The sequence below is a fragment of the Triturus cristatus genome, chromosome 3_2 (assembly GCF_964204655.1).
Source record: "Triturus cristatus chromosome 3_2, aTriCri1.1, whole genome shotgun sequence".
Taxonomy (NCBI): Eukaryota; Metazoa; Chordata; class Amphibia; order Caudata; family Salamandridae; genus Triturus; species Triturus cristatus.
Window position 1 is genome coordinate 306,364,869 of NC_140584.1, and position 20,503 is coordinate 306,385,371.

Here is a 20,503-nt window from a genome sequence, read left to right on the forward strand (position 1 = left end):
TAAAGGTGAAGGCAGTGGTGACTGCGTGTGGTGAGCAGCAGGCATTGTGCCAGGCTAGTAGCCTTGTCTGCCTTCTTTCTCTGCTTTGTTGGTATTGGGACTTTGATAATTGCTCCTTAGCTGTGCACCACAAAAGGTCTCATAATGATACGACTAGTGTCCGGGTGTATCATGATATGTTTTTGTTTTGAGTCTAACTCCTGTTGCAGTCATTGAAGCAGTGGATCCACAGGCTCGGAACCGTGTGCATGTTTAGTGAAGGTGAATGATTTTAGCTCTGACGTCGAAGTCTTTGATGCCGATACTTTCGGTGCCAAGGTTTCGGGTCTGAAGCTGGAATTTACGGCGCAGAGGTGGAGCGGTGCGTCTATGCAGAAGGTTTCAACTCCGAAGGTTGGCTCGACTCCGATGGATGAGGAGTCGGTTTGGGAGCATGTAGCCTGTGCCGTTTTTCAATCTATGACCAAAAATTAATAATATTTCTTCATCCTACTAACCTAAAGTATTTTATTCTTTGAGTACTTCCTTTGCAGAATACTTTTGTGGATACAAGGACATACAACTTGCTAAGATGCAGCTGAAATAAAATTGAGAAAAAACACTCAGAATGAAATCAACCCTGTTATGTTCAAATAAGAGAAAATTGTGTAGGCTGCCTCAGGTGGCACATAATCTCCAAAAGCAAAGATCAAGGCAAACACTCTACTTCTAAGGCTCAAAAGTTGTAGGTGCAGCCTCCAAGCTTTTTACGTAGGATGACAAAAATATCTTTGCACACAAATGTGCAGAAAACATCAAATCCTGAAACATATTCTTACCTCAGTCTCTGCTTAGTGTGTACAACTTCAAAATGCGGCCCATTCAAGTGCAGAAACTAACGTCAGTATGTGCGGTATCGCTTCAAATTACCTTTCCCTTACCTCCTTGTTCTCTGCACTGGTATAACAATTATGGGAAAGTCACTGACTTTAAATCCACATTTTTAAGGATAGGTATTACACTCCTCCACACACTCAAACCACATCCAGCTTTAGCAAGGTTTCTTACCAATATCCTTTGTGGTCAGCCGTCTCCTCTGTTTTAGTACAGGCTGCGAGGCTTCAACAGATCCAGGTGGAAAAGTGATGTCACGCCGAATCAGCGGAGGCTGCACAGGAGGTGGGGCAATATGAGAGGCAGGAACAGGGGGGCCTGCCTTCTGCATCTTCATGCTAGAGTGCAGGAAAGAGGACTTGCTAGGTGAGGTGCGGCTCTCCAGGGGCCTTGGAAGTGGGGCTGGGCTGGATACCTGAGGAATGTGATTCTGCAAGCTTGGAGGGGCCTGAAAGTTTGCCTGTGGTGGCCTCGTCATTGGAGGTACAGGGGCCGGAGGGGCATATGGAGGTTGACGGTTCATGTGGGAAGGCCATGGCCCCTCAGGATTTATTCTCTGGTCAGAGTGCATCATTTCTTCTGTTCGGTTCACCCCGTGATAGCCGGGTCCTGGGGGGGCAGTGTTGGGGCCCTGCCGGTTCGTATAGTTGTACCCCACTTCATTGCGCCCCTGCCACATGGTACCTTGTTGTTGTCCCTCTGGGGTTGTTGGCATTGGGCTGCCCATCATCTGAGGTGGTACTGGTGGAGGGGCACTTGAGCCTGGGGATGCGGAGACCCTATCCCGACCATACTGGAATGGAAACTGATTTTGGGGTCCTGTAGTTGGCCGGCGGTCAGTAGTGGCAGTAGGAGGTTGGGGGTAGCTGTTGCTGTACTGATTGTACAAATCCTGCTGTGGAGAAGACTGTGCTGTAGGGGGTTGGTTAGGCTGTTGGCTGGCAGCAGCTGGTGGTGCTGGAGGTGGCGGGGGCTGTTGTTGAGGCTGTGGTTGTTGCTGTCCAGGCCCCGTGCTGTATGGCACCGAATACATGTCACCCTCGTGGCGCTTGGCAGGAGGACCATATGTGGCATCCATGGACCTCTTGTAGTTCTAGGACACAAAGAATAGTACAAGTCAGTGTTCTGCTGATACAAATACAACAAAGGGAAATCAGGGAACTGGTACCTTAAAAATTATTTGCCTGAAATTTTTATACCATGGGAAGGATCACTTAAGAGACCAATTTAAGCTCTTTCTCTGCATTATGGAAGCTTGCTAATGATTAGAGTTTTCCTTTACAATAATTGCATTAATTTAGTGCTTACTATCCCTCACGAAGGGTTGAGCTTTATGCTGAGCAGCACACTGTTTGGGAACCCACGGTTAGTGTTTAGTCCAGTGTTATTGTTAGCTATTTGGATTGGCCGCCTGTGCTTAAGCAAACCATTCAATCAAGTTTCTTTGTGGTAGATTAAATGAATACGGGTTAGGTGTGAACATTAGTGGGGAATTATGGGAGTTCATACAGATGGTTGATGTGGTTAGTAAATAAGCTTGAGGAGTTTAGGTACTCTAAGGCTGCAGAGATGTGACTTTCAAAAGAGAGGTTGCACTCTTAGATAGGAGCTGCAAGCAGAGGATGGAATGGAATGAGAAGGCTATTTGAAAGGAAATAAAAAGGAGGGGCAACAATCAGATGTTTTAACTAAAGGCCAGCTTTTCATGCCAGATTTAGAAATACAGAGGATACATTTTAAGATCGCATTCAATTTGAGGATGCAACACTGTAGAAAGAAATGGCATAATCTGCGCGAGAGGATAGTGAAACACATTAGGTATTTTTGTTAGGCACTAGAACACTATGTGCACAGCTAGGCTACCTACCAGACCACAGCTCCAATAAGGCAAGCTGATCAGGGGTTGGAAGCATAAAGTAATGGGTGGAAGCATATACTGGGAAATATCAAGAGTGAAGAGTCAAACGTACACCACAGTCACTGAAACCATTTCTGGAAATTGCATCTTTCTGTGCTAACTGGAAACTTTCACATTGGCTGCTTAAGAGCTGCAAGTGCCAATTCAAATTAAGGAAAGCACAAAAAACTGCCAGGAGAGTAGCACTGAGTAAAACAACAAAAAGACACAAACTATTCTAAGCCAAAAATACTATAACAGCCGCAAGAAGCGAGACAAGGGATGTCAGGTGGCAAGGGGGACCGCAAAATGTCTGACCACCGCAAGAAACTGATTCATAGCACACAGGAGGGGAGGGCACAGGGCCGAAGTAGAATCTCTAGACAACAGGTCAGAGCCTGGGACCAGTGACAGCTAAAAACCGAATATGAATCACAAGCAGAGGGACTGGTGCTTGCCAGGTCCAGCATACGTGCCCCTATGTATGAATGGCGAGAACAGGGTATGCAGTTCCTAGAGGAGAAAGGGGATACGGTGGGGAATTTTCCCTCTCTCGCCACAACACTACAGTCCTTTGTTTTTTACTATAGCATAGGAACCCAGCCCATAAAGGAATCCTGTGGGATCCCTATAGCTATTTATATCCTGCACTTACCCCTCTCCCACCTCTACTCATATTACTCTCTACATATATGCCCCTCCATCCCTCCGACTGGCCATCGGCAAAAAGAAAATACCTCTGGCAAAGAGCCCCCTTGAGGGGCTGATTGGGCATTGCAGCGCAGGCCCAACGAGGAGCTGCCTGATGAGGAGGCATGACACCTCTCGGGGTGTATGAGGGTCCTTACGCCTAAAATGAGCTATTCCGCCTCTATCCTTCCTTCTACTGACACCTGGTATATAACCCCACCTTGCTCCCGCCCCCTTCCGTTTTCCTTTGCCGGTTTCCTCTAGGAACAGCATACCCTTGTTCTTGCCACCTAAAAACCAAATACATAGATTCTTCACAAGAGAAAGGGACAGAGTGGACAAAGCCACAGGTCCTCAACTCCCGCAGGCAGACGGGCTAGACGTTACTCCCTGGAACCCTATAGCCTCGAACAATACAAATTTCAATGCCAGCCCTAACCTAAAGACACAAACCACAGTAGAGATGGCAGAGATGGTCGAGCTGGCTGAAATAGCAGAGACCGAAGCAGGGAAACTCACCACCCGAATAACTATGAAGGACAAGGTAAAGGCCCACAACGCCATGGAGAGAATGGAGAGCTCTCCAACAACAGGGGAGATGACAGAAGAGGAACCAGAAAGAAGGAAGTGCACTGACTATATTAAACATTGCAACATGTCAGGCATAGAGGCAGATGTAGAGACCGAGGCCATCGAAATCTCGTCTACAATAAACAATGAGGAAGACAACACAAAGGAAGACATGGAGGACATAGAAGTGCAAGGCCCGAAAAACACCAGAAAGCATATGTAAATGGAGGGGCAAAATTTTGCAAAGGAGCAGAATAGTCAACTACTCTAAGTAGAAGCAATGATCTCCCATCCAGAGAACTATCAGCTTGAAAAGCAACAGAACGTGGCAGGAAGAAGGCCATAACAGACCTGCTCAACTTTACTAAGTAGTAACTGGCCAGAGCATTGGCAACAATCATCAGACCCGAGTTCAGCTGACATGGCCAGTGAAGACAAACGCAGAAAATAAAGTACTGGAGTCGAGACAAACATACTCAAATCATCATATGCCCAACCAGACCCTGATAAGCGAGGAAGCCGTCAGAACACACTATAAATATCATAAACACCTCCTTAATAGTCGCCGTTTCAGGTACTTACCTGGCAAATGCACAAATTAGAAATAAAAGTAGATTTGACACACATGCTCACTCAGAGAGTGCTCTCAATTGATAAGAAGATCGAAGCACTAAACACAGAGCAAGACCACCGTGGGACCCGCAGACAACACAAATGATGCTATAATTGAGAATCTAACCTCACTTCCTGATCTTCTAACAACACTGGGTAGGAAGCTGGCTCTGTATATACTATACCAAAATGAGGTATCCAGTGGAACCCCAAAGGTGTGCAGAGGTAAAGTAGATAGCACCTTACTTTCTATTTGTGGTAGTGTGGGCGAGAAGTAAGGCTTTATGAGAGGGTAGTGTTAAGCATTTATTGTACAAACTCTGGCAAGAAATGATGTCACGCACTCAAAGACTGAATTCAGACCAATTTGTTTGTATAAAAATAGTTAGTTATTTTATTTCTAGAACGAAGTCAGGCTGGTGCAGGTATGAGAAATAATACTTTGCAATACTTACAATGCAATTAATTACAGTTGAATCAAGGTTCAAATGCAGTTGGTTGACTTACAGGTAAGTCAATAATCAGAAGTACTTTTCAGTTACTTTATAGATTACAATACTCATTACTTCTTGGATTACTTTTTAAGTTACTTTTGCTAATCAGTGTGATATGCCTAAATATCAGACTGAGACATTTTCTAGACAAAACATAAGTAATTCACTTTTGGTAAATTTGCAGTTTTTCAAGTTTTCATACAAACCAACTCCATACTTTTGCAAAGAAAAACAGTCAATGCAATCCTATGGGAAGAAGGAATATGCTACTTACCAGTATGCATCTGTTCTTGGCATGTAGAGCTGCAGATCTACACACTTTTGCATAAATCGCCATCTGGTGTTGGTTCCGGATGTTTGCAGTTTGTTTTTTCTCTTGGAAAGTCTTTGGAAGTCACAAGGTCGGTGACTCCTCCTTTGGATGGTATAGCGCATGGGTTTCGGCTCCATCCTCAGATTGTTTTCGCCAGCAGGGAAAGATGGAGCGTAGTAATAACAGTGAAGAAACCCATGTGTGTATCTAAATAAGATAAACTGGAACAGATACAGGTAGCCGGGGAGGTGGGTGGGCGTGTGTAGATCTGCAGCTCTACATGCCAAGAACAGATGCATACTGGTAAGTAGCATATTCCGTTCGAGGCATATGAGCTGCAGATTACACACTTTTGCATAGACTATATAGCAGTTCCCAACCCTAGCGGCGACCACCGGTATCTGTTGCAGTGGTTTGAAATAATGTTTTGAGTACAGCCTGGCCCACACTAGCTTTTTGCTTAGTTTGCACATCTACACAATAGTGTTTAGTGAAAGTGTGCGGTGTTGACCATGTAGCTGCTTTGCAGATATCATCTAATGGGATGATCCCTAAAAATGCCATGGAAGCCCCTATCTTTCGTGTAGAATGGGCTTTAGGGGGAACGGATAAGGTCCGTTTTGCTTTGTGGTAGCAAATTTGAATGCATTTTACAATCCACCTAGCTATCCCTGATTTTGAGATGGGGTTGCCCTTGTGTGGTGGAGAGAAAGAGACAAACAGTTGTTTGGTCTTGCGGAAAGGTTGTGTTCTCTGGATGTAGTAGAGTAAGGATCGTTTGACATCTAGTGTGTGCAGAGCCCTTTCTGCAACGGTCTGTGGTTGCGAGAAAAATACTGGTAGTTCTACAGATTGGTTTAGGTGAAAAGGGGAAATGACTTTAGGTAGGAATTTTGGTTTGGTACGGAGAACAACCTTGTTATGGTGCATTTGAAGAAAAGGTTCTTGTATGGTAAGTGCTTGTATCTCACTGACCCTTTTAAGGGAAGTGATGGCTACAAGGAAAGCTGTTTTCCATGTTAGGAATTGTAGTTCGCATTTGTGAAAAGGTTCGAAGGGAGGCCCCATTAACCTTGTGAGAACGATATTTAATTTCCACACAGGTGAGGGTGGTACTCTGGGGGGAATTATTCTTTGTAGGCCTTCCATGAAGGCTTTAATGGCAGGTACTCTAAAGAGTGAAAGATGTTGCCTGTTTTGTAAGTAAGCTGCAATTGCTGCGAGGTGTAGTCGAATGGACGTATAGGCTAGATTACACTTTTGTAGGTGGAGTAAGAAGCCTATGATGTGTTGAATGGACACGCCCAAGGGATTGATGGTGTTGTTATGGTAATCAACAACAAGTCGTTTCCACTTGGCAGTGTAGCACGCTCTAGTGGTAGGTCGTCTAGCTTCTCTGATGACGTTCATACAGTCAGGGGGAAGATTTAGGTACCCAAATTCTAGGATTTCAGGAGCCACATCGCAAGGTTGAGCTGAGCTGGGTCCGGGTGTCTGATCTCTCCATGGTTCTGGGTTAGGAGGCATAGTGAGAGGTGTAGTTTTTGGTGTGGCACTACAGAGAGTTCCAGCAGCGTGGTGTACCACGGTTGTCTGGCCCACGTTGGAGCTACTAGGATTAGTGTGAGGGAGTGTTGTTGTAGTTTGCGCACCACTAATGGAATGAGTGGGAGAGGCGGAAAAGCGTACGCAAATTTGCCTGACCAGTTCATCCATATCGCATTTCCTTTGGACAATGGGTGTGGGTATCTGGCGGCGAAGCTTGGGCATTTTGTGTTTTCGTGGGTGGCAAAGAGGTCTATCTGTGGATGCCCCCACATTTGAAAGAACAGAAGAAGAACCTGTGGGTGAAGTTCCCAATCGTGGATTTGTTGTGTCTGTCTGCTGAGCAGATCTGCCACGGTGTTTTGGACTCCTGGGACATGTTGAGCTAGGAGAAAGATTTTGTGGGGAATTGCCCATCTCCATATGCTCTGTGCTAATTGAGAGAGCTGTGGAGAGTGTGTGCCGCCTTGTTTTTGTATATAATACATGGCCGTCATGTTGTCTGTGCGAATGAGGACTGCCTTGCCTGAAATCTGTATTTGAAAAGATTTTAGGTCTAAAAAGATTGCTAGTAACTCCAGATGGTTGATATGGAGTAACTTTTGTTGGCACTGGCGGTGCAGGATCATTATGTATGTAAGCTGTTTATTATATTGTTCTGCAATAAAAACGGTTAAAAAAAAAAAAAAAAAAAAATGGAGTAACTTTTGTTGAGGCGTCCAGGTGCCCTGCACGGTGAGATGTAATAGGTGAGCTCCCCAGCCGGAGAGCGATGCGTCCGTTGTTAGTATTATCTGGGGAACCGGGTCCAGGAACGGTCGACCTTTGGAAAGGTTTGTGGTGTTCCACCACTGCAGAGAGCGATGGGTGCGACCGTCTACCAACACCAGATCTGTCAGTTGACCTTGGGCCTGGTTCCACTGGTGCGCTAAGCACACTTGGAGGGGACGCATCTGGAGTCTTGCGTGGGGCACTATGAAAATGCAAGAGGCCATCATCCCTATTAGTTGCATGAACACTCGTGCTGGAAGGGAGTGTTGAGGTAGGAATTTTTGTCGCAAAGCCTAAATGCTTGCAATCCTGGCCGGATTGGGGTAGGCTATCGCTTTTGAGTTGTCTATGGTGGCATCGAGGTATTGTTTTATGTGGGATGGTTGTAGCTGTGATTTTTGGTGGTTCACCGTGAAGCCTAATTGGTGAAGTAGTTTGATTGTGGTGGAGGTGTGTTGTACACACTGATTGTATGAAGTGGCTTTTATCAGCCAATCGTCTAGGTATGGGAAGACGTGAATGTGCTGTCTTCTCAAGTGTGCCGCCACCACTTCCAGGCACTTGGTGAATACCCGTGGTGCTGTTGTGACTCCGAACGGGAGCACTTTGAATTGGTAGTGTTGTCCGTCCACTATAAATCTGAGGTACTTTCTGTGAGCATGGTGCACTGGAATGTGGAAGTATGCGCCTTTCAAGTCCAGAGTGGTGAGGAAGTCGTTTTGGGAGAGTAGCAGAAGTACCTGCTGAAGCGTTACCATATGAAAATGGTATGAGTGTATGCATGTGTTTAGGGGCCGGAGATCTAGAATAGGTCGTAGAGTCTCGTCCCTTTTTGGTATGAGAAAATATAGGGAGTAGACCCCCATATTTTGTTGATTGACAGGAACGTGTTCTATTGCCTGTTTTTGTAGGAGGGAGATTACCTCCTGCTTTAGTAATTGTGAATGTTCTTGTGACATTGGGCGTTGCCTGGGTGGAATGTTTGGGGGGTAGATGTTAGTTCTAGGCAGTAGCCTGACCGAATTATTTGGGTCACCCATTTGTCTGAGGTGATGGTCTCCCAGACATGAAGGAAATTTTGGAGTCTGCCCCCGACCGGAGTGGTATGGTCTGGGGGGAGCGGGGGGAAGTCATTGGGTAGGTGTGGCAGAACGGGTGTTGTTTGTTTTGCCTCTGCCCTTGTTGTTGTTACCCCTGTAGCCGCCTCTTTGGTAACCTTTTGTAAAGGTGGTCTGAGTAGGGGATCTGTATGATGTGGACGCTGTGTCTGAGGAGTAGCCTCTGGATGTACTCCGAAAGGAGGAGCGGCGAAAGGAGCGTCTGGGCGGGTGAGACTGTAAGGCCCCCATGGATTTTGCGGTATCCGTGTCTTTTTTCATTTTTTCGAAGGCCTCATCCACCTTTGGCCCAAATAGATGTTCCTGGTCAAAGGGATGGTTAAGGATGGAGGATTGTACTTCTGGTTTAAAACCAGATACCCTTAACCAAGTATGGCGGCGGAGAGGGACGCTGGTGTTGATGGCCCTGGAGGCTGTGTCTGCTGCATCTAGGGCACAACGTATGGAGGTATTCGAGATTGTTTTACCCTCTTGAATTAACTCGTTGGTCCTAGCTTTATATTTTTCAGGGAGATGGTGCATTATGCTTTCTAATTCGTCATAAGGAGGGATGCTGTGCGTTTGCCTGATGCATCTAGTAGTTTTGATTCCTTGTCAGGTGGTGGTGCATCATCTGACGCTTGTGAATTTGCCCTTTTACGTGCCGTAGATACTACTAAAGACTCTAGTGGCGCTGGTCCTCTGATGTAGGAGGGATCTGAGGGAGCAGGTTTGTATTTTTTTTCAATACGTGGGTTAATGACCCAGGCTCTAACTGGGTCCTTAAAAACTTCTGCCGCATGCTTTACCACCCCTTTGAGCATGGGCAGTATGGTGGCGGACCTATGTGAAGTATCAAATGTGTCTAGGAGGAAATCTTCCTCCACGGGGTCGGTATGCAAGTCCACCCCGTGATAATGTGCCGCCCTTTGCAGAAGATGGTTGAACCCTAATGAATCTTCTGGTGGAGATGGTCTAGATGGGTAAAGATCGTCTTGTGGGACGTTGGGGATATCTGGAATATTGTAATCGTCCCATGGATCTGGGGATCCTGTAGGGGTGGGGTCCTGTGGCACATCCCCTGTATCATGATATGGGTCCCCGTGATCATCATCGTCTGGAGACGGGGTCGGAGAACGATGAGGTAGGGGTGGAGAGGGCGGAGGGGGTGGAGGTGGGGAAGGAGGTGGAGGGGAAGGTATTCTGAACGGAGAGGTAGCAGAGTCCTTCCTCTTTGGAGGTGGAGGCGGAGCAGGCTTCTTCAAATGTCTCTTTTTGGTAGAGAGTGTCAAATGTCCAGTTTTTGGATCCTTGGCGAGAGTTTTTTGCAAGGGATCCGGTGTAAATAGCTCTGGTGAGGTTATTTGGACCGTCGGCGCCGATGTCTTTTTAGGTTTTTCTGTGCCGGTATGTTGCTTAGAACCCGGCTTGGGACCCTCCGGGTCTCTTGGTCGGCGCCGAGATGGGCTTCGGCTTGGAAGTGTCGGCGCCGGTGGCCTTGTGTGGTTTGGTCGGTACCGAAGATGGCGTCGGTACCGAAGAGCTGGGTTTTGACCCTGAGGGCTCCGGTGCGGAGCTCGGTGTCGAGGTGAAGGCAGGTTTCTTTTTCGGTGCCGAAGTGTGTTTCTCGGCACCGCTGGTAGACTGTGTGTGAAGCAGTGTCTCTGGTCTTGCTTAGGCCCGGAGGCGAAGGCGTGACCGAAGCCTTTTTGGGTGCCGGCGCAGGTGTGGGGGTGGTTTTAGATTGGTACTCACGACCCTCTGCGCCGGAGTGATGTCTTCCACATCTGACTCGTCGACCTTGGAAGCGCCGACGAGGTCCTCTTCGGTGTGATGATGTTCCGGATCGTCGATGTCGTCTCCGAAGATGTCGACTGGAATGGACGTCGAGGAGTGTGCCATGTTCCTTCTGGCTCTTCGGTCCCGAATAGTCTTTTTGGATCGGAAAGACTTACAGGCCGGACAGTCTCGAGCCTCGTGTTCAGGGGAGAGGCAGAGGTTGCATACCTCATGAAGATCGGTGTGGGGAAATTTGGACCCACATCGAGGGCACTTTTTAAATGGAGTTCTTTCCATGAGCCGGGACCGGAGCTTGGGTAGGTCCGAAGGCCGCCGTCGACGACTGGAACCGAAGGTTTGTGCCGATGAGAAGGCGTGTTGATTGAAGAGATCGCGATCTAAACAATACAGCGAATTGGGGTGAGGATTGCGCGTCGATCGTCGAACTGGAAGCTATTCGGAACCGGAGCGCGAAGATTACATCCGAGCCCGATGGCGGAAAAAAACAATCTGAGGATGGAGCCAAAGCCCATGCGCAATACCATCCAAAGGAGGAGTCACCGACCTCGTGACTTCCAAAGACTTTCCAAGAGGAAAAACAAACTGCAAACATACGGGCCCAACACCAGATGGCGATCTATGCAAAAGTGTGTAATCTGCAGCTCATATGCCTCGAACATGAAGTTATCGGTTTACAGGTAAGTACCTGTTTGTAGGAGTTGGTTTTCTGGGGTTAGAACCAGGGTTCCCCCTGGGAAAAGAATGCACTCTCAAAGCACCCTCAGTGGCACTAGGGTGGCCGGTTGCAGAGTTCTGAGGCCCAATGTTATCCAATGGGGGACAGTGGAGCCTTCGTTTGGTAGCTGCTCACGAGCAGGCCACAAGGTTGAGGGAGCAAAGCTGCTGGACTAAAGCTCAGGGCAAATAGGGATCCAGTTTAGCACAAAAGGTGCACCCACAGAGGTACAGGGGAAGCCGGTAAAGGGTGCTGTTTTGGCGTCCGGTGCCCTGTTGTTTTCAGCAGGATTTTCCGGTTTTGGCTCCAGGCTTTGTCCAGGAAGACTTCCGGGAGGAACCAACAGCTGGGCAGTAAGTTGGAGGGCTCATGGACGTATGTGCACCTCGGGTTCTTTTCTCCAGGGCGCAAGGCGGCTGGATGCAGAGGTGTCTTTTGAGGTTGAATTTCACCTTACCGGGCCACTCGCGGTTGGGGGGGGGGGGGGGGGGGGGGGGTTTCGGTCTCCATGCAGAGGATCAAGGCGACATCGGGGAGTCCTAGAGGGGTCAACCCACGGTGGACTGACTCTGGAACACCTCACCTCATATGCCTAGATATCACGCTGGGACATTTCCAGGATAAAAGGTAAGTCAGTCAGTTTTTGTAAACACACAGTTTCTTAGGTTTTCATACCGTTTTCAACTCCCGGCTTAAAACGTTTTCCACAGAAAAACAGTCAAAGGAGTTGTATGGGAGAAAATCAGGTTATCGGTTTAAAGGGGAGTAATCAGTATTGGGAGTTGGGTTTCTGGGATTAGAACCAGGGTTCTCCAGGGTCAAGGATGCACTCACAAAACACCCTCAGCGGCACTAGGCAGGCCGTGTGCTGAGGCCCATTGTTATCCAGTGGGGGATAGGAGGCCTCCGGTTGGTGGCTGCTAACGAGCACGTCACTTGGATATGGAAGCAAAGCTCCTAGGGTTTAGCTCAGGGCCAAGGGGAATCCAAGATAGCACACAAGGTGCACCCACAGCAGCACAGGGAGGCCGCATGCATGGTGCTGGATCGAGGTCGGGAGCTCTGTTGGTTTCAGTCTTTAAGTGTGTGACATAATTTCATGCTTGAGTGTGTACAACAAATGCTTAACACTACCCTCTGATAAAGCCTTACTACTGGCCCATACTACTACAAATATAGAGTAACGTATTATCTACTTTAACCTCTGCAAGCCTTTGGGGATCTACTGGACTCTGTGCACACTATACCTTACCTTGGTGTAGTATATACAAAGCAGGCTCCTACAGGGAGTTATAAAAATGTTTGCGATAGGTAAAGTGTACTACCTATTACTAAAAGGTATTCTGTGAAAGTGCTTGGTTTACCCTAAGCACATTTTGTGGCAGCCTATCCGTGCACACTATACCTTACCTTGGTGTAGTATATACAGAGCAGGCTCCTACAGGGAGTTATAAAAATGTTTGCGATAGGTAAAGTGTACTACCTATTACTAAAAGGTATTCTGTGAAAGTGCTTGGTTTACCCTAAGCACATTTTGTGGCAGCCTATCTTATACTCGAGGCCACTGGCATTATGCAATTTTGCAAAGAGGCATTTTCTGCATAGTTACAGATTTTCCACAATTGCCATGTTATCCATCATCTCCTGCATCACCTGCAGATATTATCCGAAAAACACATCAAGCTCAAATGGATCAAAAGTTACAAAACAACGCAGCAAAACATGTTGAAGCATAGTGGAATGTTCAGTGCAGAGATTGTGATTAGTCACCTTTATGCTGCTTATTGCTATATTTGAGTGTTGAGCTGGTAATATTGAAGTGAATCCTTTGCCCAGACAGTTTTAGCATGTATAAAACTGACAAAATAATAAAGTAATAAATACTATCACAAAAGGTGCTGCATTAAGCTGTATATTTATGCATTTGTTGCTGCATATCTCAGTCAACCCTGCAGCATTATGTGGTCCTACCCTGGTGTGTAAAATCAGCAGCACTGCTTATATGGGTATAATACAATTTTAAAATAATTTCAAGCATATTCACAGTGCATAGCGTTACAAGTTGGAACTTCACAGCACTATAAATACACAGGTACTCTACCACGCTGCGTCAACCAGGATCCAATTTTGTTACTCTCTGGTCTGAGACAGACATCGGCAGTAAGCACATTAAACATTTGTGTGTTGTTTTTTTTTTAACATAAAAGAAAAAGTTACTGATGATTAGTTTATTTGCATTTCTTCTTCATTTAGGGTACATGCATTATTTCATATGCAGTTGGCTAAAAATGGAAAAAAACAAAATAATTACAAAAAAAATGCTGTTCCTTTTATCCACTTAGCCATGTCTTTGACCCCACCACGACTGTGCTCAGATCAGAGTTGCCATATTTTTTTATGCACTTTAATGGCTGAATGTAAATTTAGATAGCCTGGAAACGCAATAAATAACGTTGCGCTTCCAGGCTATCTTCATTTATAAATATTTACTAAGCATTTGTGCAGCCTTGGTCGCCTATCTTGACTGGTAATAGCAAAAGGCAGACTTGGGTACTTGCGTCTGCAGAGCAACTATGGCTTTAGTGGTGTCCATATCTTTTTTTCAACTTCTCAAGCATACTGTCCACTTGAGGGCCAAACAAATGCTCCCCATCCAAAGGGACATTAATGAAGTGGTGTTGTACCTCAAGCATGTGGTCAGACAGCCCAAGTGGTGGTGGTGGATAAGTATGATGCAGGAATTTACCTTTCTGGAGGCAGTGTCAGCGGAATCCATGGTGCATCGTATGTTCACACTGGAGTTTACTTTCCCCTCTGCCACGTTTTCTTGTTTCCTTTTGCCAAACACCTCCAACAGGTGCTTGATCATGTGCTTTAGCTCCTTAGTACTCTCTCGTGGTGAGAGAGCAGTTCCACTGAGTTGACAATTCTGCACTGGGTGACAGTCCCCACTGCCACTGGCTTTTCTGCAGCACCAATTTTTCTGCCCATCTCATCTGGAGGAGGGGAATCCCCAGTTCGGCGTGAAATCTCTCTTCTTGGCTGTGTGTACAACCTGGTATACACCGAGATATCCAGGGAAGGCTTGTATTTTTTTTCAACCTTCGGGTTGACAACTCGTACCTTGACTGGGTCCTTGACATTTTCAATATTGCACTTGATAATGCTTCTAAGCATCGGCAGGTATAGAACAGCCCTCTCGGTCTTAAAATGCCTCCACCAGAACGCAGTCTTCCTCCTTGACAGCATCAAGTTTTGCTTCTAGGTGGTCTGCAGCCCTTGACATAACGTTATGGCACTCCATGATTTCATTTTGGGTAGTGGGGGGCTAGGCGCACTACATGTATGTGGCGTCTCACTCTTTGGAAGGGAAATAAAATGTATATAGTTCTTTACTGTACAGGCCCAGAATTTCACTAATTCTACAAGTGGACGTTATGGCCACTAAAAAAGCTGACTTTCAGGAAATAAAGTAGCGTTTTGGGTAGGCTTAATCAGGTAATACAATAATTTAGAATGGACATCATTAAGTTACCAAGGGACAGTCCACTTAAAATCGAAATGCTGGCACACCAAACAGCTTTCATTGTTATCCTGAGGAAGGCACAGATTATAAATGGACGTTGAACAGATTGTACCAACTCCATGTGACATCCAGGAGAAAACTAAATAGGCTTCTATTCTAACCATTTACTTTCAAAGAGTTGTTCTCAAATGACCTGGAAGGTAGTATGCAGGATACTACTGTTCAGGCATTGAGTTGGATTCTTTCAGTGGTCTTTGCTGTTCAGCGCCATTTATTCTTGTTTTTGTAGTGCACATAATATTAATTTTGCTGTTTTAAAACAGTTTTGAAGACAAGAGCACTGAACTTTACCCCCAAATCCGATGGCAGTAAAAAAAAGAATATAAGGTGAAATTCTATAGGCTGAAGCACAGTGGGTTTCAGCTAAGTAATCATTCTTGAAATAGAACTTAATCTTTAAAGTAAATAAGCTGTAACATTCTGAAAGCCAGCACTGTATGCCAGGATATCTACAACGATATGCTGCTAACACTGCATTATCTTAGCTAAAATGCTCAATATTTTGAAACATAAAATGTTTTTGATAAGTAGGCATCTTTTCTATTAAAAATACATTTCAAAATCAGAAATATGTCCATTGTCCTTTGTTACGGAACAGCCACTTATTGGCGGAGATATTCAAATTTTTAAAACTATCAATGAAGTGTATATGTATGAGGACCTGACCTTCTAGGTTGTCATATAATTTCTTATTAAAAAACAGAAGGAAAAAAAAAACCATTTGTACACATCTCATTGGTATGTCTCTTTAGCAAAACATTGAAACTGAGACATGCACGCACCACAGCACAATACTCTATATATTGAATATGCTACTTACCAGTATGCATCTGTTCTTGGCATGTAGGGCTGCTGACATTCATATCTGTGCATAAATCGCCGCCTAGTGTTGGGTCCGGATAATTGCACATTGTTGTCCTGGAAGAGTCTTCGAAGTATCACGAGATAGGTGGCTCCTCCCCTGGACTACAGTGCGCATGGGCATCCTCTCCATCGTTAGATTGTTTTTCGCCATTGTGGCAGTGATGGACTAGATACAGAAAGTGATGACCATGCCTATAAGTAATACTGAGTGCTGCAGCCGCTACAGGCGCCGGGGAGGAGGGTGGGCGATGTGAATGTCAGCAGCCCTACATGCCAAGAACAGATGCATACTGGTAAGTAGCATATTGAGTTCGAGGCATGTGGGCTGCTGAATTCATATCTGTGCATAGATTATATAGCAGTCCCTCCTTTAGCGGCGGCTGCCCGTGCCAGCTGCAGTAGTCTGAAAAAGAGTTTTGAGAACAGCCTGTCCTACAGCTGCCTGCTGTTTTGAGTGTACATCTACGCAGTAGTGTTTGGTAAATGTATGTATAGTGGACCATGTGGCTGCTCTACAGATCTCCTGTAAAGGAATGTTTCCTAGGAAAGCCATGGACGCCCCTAACTTTCGTGTTGAGTGGGCTCGTGGGGGAATCGTTAATGTGCGTTTAGCTTTTTGATAGCAAAGTTGAATACATTTAACGATCCATCTGGCTATCCCTGCTTTAGAAATGGCGTTGCCCTTGTGTTGTGGAGAAAAGGCAACGAAAAGTTGTTTTGTTTTCCTAAAGTCTTTAGTTCCGTCTATATAGTACATGAGGGCCCTCTTTACATCTAGTGTATGGAGCATTCTCTCTGCGACATATTGTGGACTTGGAAAGAAAACAGGCAGTTCAATAGTTTGATTCATGTGGAACTGCGATATCACTTTGGGCATGAATTTGGGGTTGGTACGTAGTACAACTCTGTTTGCGTGAACCTGTATGAATGGCTCTTGAATGGTTAGTGCCTGGAGTTCACTAACTCTTCTTAACGAAGTGATTGCCACTAAGAAAGCTACTTTCCAGGTGAGGAATTGAATCTCACATGAATGTAGAGGTTCAAAGGGTGGACCCATTAATCTGGTGAGGACCACATTGAGGTTCCACACCGGTGCCGGTGGGTGTCTTGGGGGAATTACTCGTTTGAGTCCCTCCAAGAAGGCTTTGATGGCAGGCACTCTGAATAAAGAGAGGTGCTGCCTGTTTTGAAGATAGGCTGCTATCGCGGTTAAATGGATACGTATTGAGTTGTATGCCAGTGCTCTGCGGACATAGGACGGTGCTTTGGCGGTATGTTGGGTGGAGTGGACGTTAATTCGAGACAGTAACCGTGCTGGATAATGTCTTTGACCCACCTGTCTGTGGTGATGGTTTTCCAGACTGACAGGAACTGTTGTAGTCTCCCCCCGACAGGTGTTATGTGGTCGGGGGGCAGGGAGAGGGCGTCACTATTTGTTTTTGGGGGAGGACCTGGTGTTGCCGTACCCACGTCCTCTGCCTTTGGTGCTGGATCCACGATATCCACCTCTGGTGGTTTTATCATAGGTACTTTGCGTGCCCCCTTTATTGTACTGCTGCTGTGACCCCTGACCTCTAGCTGCTCCTCTATTCCCGGGGCGACGAAAGGAGCCACTACGAAACTGCTGCGTTTGGAGAGCCCCCATTGATTTTGCAGTGTCAGTGTCTTTCTTAATTTTTTCGAGGGTAGTGTCAACTTCAGGGCCAAATAAATAGTCCGGGTTGACCGGTTGATTTAGGATATTGTTCTGAATCTCAGGCTTGAAGCCTGAAATTCTCAACCATGCGTGCCTCCTCAACATGACGCTTGTGTTGATTGCCCTGGCCGCAGTGTCGGCTGCATCCAGTGCGCATTTGATGGATGCATTGGTAAGGAGTTGTCCCTCTCTGATGAGGAGCTCCGCCGCCTCTTTATATTCATCTGGCAAATGTTGTAGCAGTGATTCTAGTGTGTCGTAGTGGGACCTATCATAACGGGCCAGGAGTGCCTGTGTGTTGGCAATGCGCCAGATGTTTGCCGCTTGCGCTGCAATCCGTTTGTCTGATGTCTCCAGCACTTTGGACTCCTTGTCTGGGGGAGGAGCATCACCCGTTGTTTGTGAGTGGGCTCTTTTGCGAGCATTAGCAACCACCATGGAGTCTAAAGGTAACTGACCCCTAATGTACATAGGGTCTCCGGGTGCAGGCTTGTATTTCTTTTCGATTCTGGGGTTCAGCACCCGTGCCCTGGTTGTTTCTTTAAAAATGTCTTTGGCAGGTTTTAGAACTCCTTTTAACATTGGCAGAGTTTTGACAGTTTTTTCAGAGGAGGCGAAAGTGTCCACTAAGAAGTCTTCTTCTACGGTGTCAGAATGGAGTTCCACTCCATGATTGGCAGCAGCCCGTTCTATGAGGGCATTAAAGGCAGCAGTGTCCTCTGTGGGAGATGTCTTTATGTTATAAAGCTGCGTGTCAGGAGTATCTGGTGCGGTACCCTGGTCAGTGGGGTCATCCCATGCCTGATCTGGGTCTTGCAAGTGATCATCAGGATCAATATCCCCAGGGTAGGTGGTATCATCCCCTACATAGTCCTCTCCTGCGTCTGTCTCTGAAGGCGTAGGAGAAAAGGACGGTGGATCCTGATGGAAGGGGTGTAAGTGTTCATGAAGCACTGGTTCTGATCCTGCCGGCAATTTGTGTTTGAGAGGAATTTTGTAGGAGTCCAATCCCCTCTCTGGCGTGATTTTCAGCTTGCGGAGCATCAACCTACCAGTGTCGGCGTCGATAAAGTGGGCCCATGAAGGCTCGATATTGGTTTGTCCAGTGGATGGGGACTGTGTTTGGCGGACACGTGTCCGAATCTCGAACATTTTCGGCGCCGTGGGTGGCGGCAATCCAAACGGGATGTTCGCCGGCGCCGAGGGTGATTTTGCGCTCTTGTGCGTTTCGGGGCCCGACGTAGAGTGGAGGGTCGCCCGGTCCCTGATGCGTTGCAACGATTCTGAGACCTGTTTCACGGTGAATGCAGATGGCGCCTTGGAACCGATCGGCACCTAAGAGGTAGGCGTCGAAGCGGCATCCGACTTTTTTGCAGTCTTTGGGTCGTCGATACGAAGGGAGGTATCGACGCTCGTGGGAGTCGATGACTTGGCAGGCGCCGCCGTCTTCGACGTCGATGCAGACGGGTTGGCCACCTTGACTTTGGTGGTTTTGGCCGTAACCTTCGGTGCCAGAGGCCGAGGTGCTGTGTGGGGGCCGAGGGCCTTCTTCTTCGGCTCGGCGCCCCGATCCGCTGCGGTGAGCTCGGCACCGAAATCTCTTTTGGCGCGGTCGGAGCCGATGACCTTTGTCGGCGTCGAAGGAGTGGAGGGCTTCGAGGCGATCACAACCATTTTCACTTTCGGTTTCGATGGAAACGGTGCGATGGACGGTTTCGCTGAAGAGAAGCCAGTCGTCTTCGATAGTAATGGCTCCTGTGAAATGTTCGAGGCCGGGCCTGGAGGCGGGGCCGAAGAACTGTGAGATTGGTCTCGGGTAAGGCCTGTAGGCGATCCCTCGACCTGAGCCTTATGACGACTAAGTTTTTCGGCCTCCGTATCAATGGGTTGGCCTAGCTCTTCGTTGGAGCTATCTTCCTCGGCCCCAAGGGCCTCATCGTAGTCTCCTACCTCTTTGACGACTTCTTCTCCCTGAAAGAGCACCTCATCGTCGTCTTCCGATCGGGAGTCGTGTTCGGAAGCGGGACTGGAGTCTACGCCTTCCACGCTCTCGGCGTCCTCGTCCTCGGTGCTAAAGATTTTGGCCGGGGCAGGCGCCAATTGCTGCGCCTCCAATCTCGCTGCCCGTCGATTCCGGAGAGTCTTCTTCGATCGGAACCGGGCGCAGGCCATACATTTCGACTCATCGTGATCCGGTGAGAGACATTTGTTGCATACCGGGTGGACGTCGATGTGTGGGTATTTCGCGTGGCATAAAGGACATCTCTTGAAGGGAGTCCTCGACTCCATCGTCGATCGAAGTTCGATGTTCGGACCAAGCGGATCCGAAAAGCTTGAAGAAGGTGCTAAAGCACTAAAGAAACTGGTCGATACCGAACGGGAACAGTACCGACGAGAACTAAAGGCCTTTTGGCCTTAAACTGAATTTTCCTAACTTGAGCTAAGATAAGCACATCCGAACCCAATGGCGGAAAAAAACAATCTAACGATGGAGAGGATGCCCATGCGCACTGTAGTCCAGGGGAGGAGCCACCTATCTCGTGATACTTCGAAGACTCTTCCAGGACAACAATGTGCAATCATCCGGACCCAACACTAGGCGGCGATCTATGCACAGATATGAATTCAGCAGCCCACATGCCTCGAACATAATATATATATATATATATATATATATATATACATATATTACCTACTGGCGGTCGCCAGTAGGTAGTTATAGTTAGGACCACGTTTCCATAGGAAATCCGCAACATTCTATTTTGAATAACTTTGGCGCCGGTCGACGAATCCTCGCGAATTTTTCAAAATAGGTGGGGCGCTACGCTCCGCTCCTACCCTGAAAGTCTCGGGGGGATTCGTCAAGCGGGGGCTGAGATAAAAGGGGGGTCCCAAAACGCGTTTTTCCCATGCATTTTTCCATAGGACCTTTAGACAGGGCTACAGCCCGAACGGCTGAACAGAATTACTAGAAATTTGG

At 47.0% G+C, this 20,503-nt stretch overlaps 1 protein-coding gene across 2 annotated transcripts in view; it reads right to left on the minus strand.

Annotated features, from left to right (window-relative positions):
- ARID1A (AT-rich interaction domain 1A) overlaps nt 1–20,503 on the minus strand; it is a 548,770-nt gene that overhangs the window by 50,570 nt on the left and 477,697 nt on the right. For both annotated transcript variants that reach the window (XM_085647728.1, XM_085647729.1), the window contains exon 18: nt 1,048–1,966. In XM_085647728.1, coding sequence (XP_085503854.1) covers nt 1,048–1,966 — 919 coding nt within the window. The remainder of the gene's footprint in view (nt 1–1,047; nt 1,967–20,503) is intronic.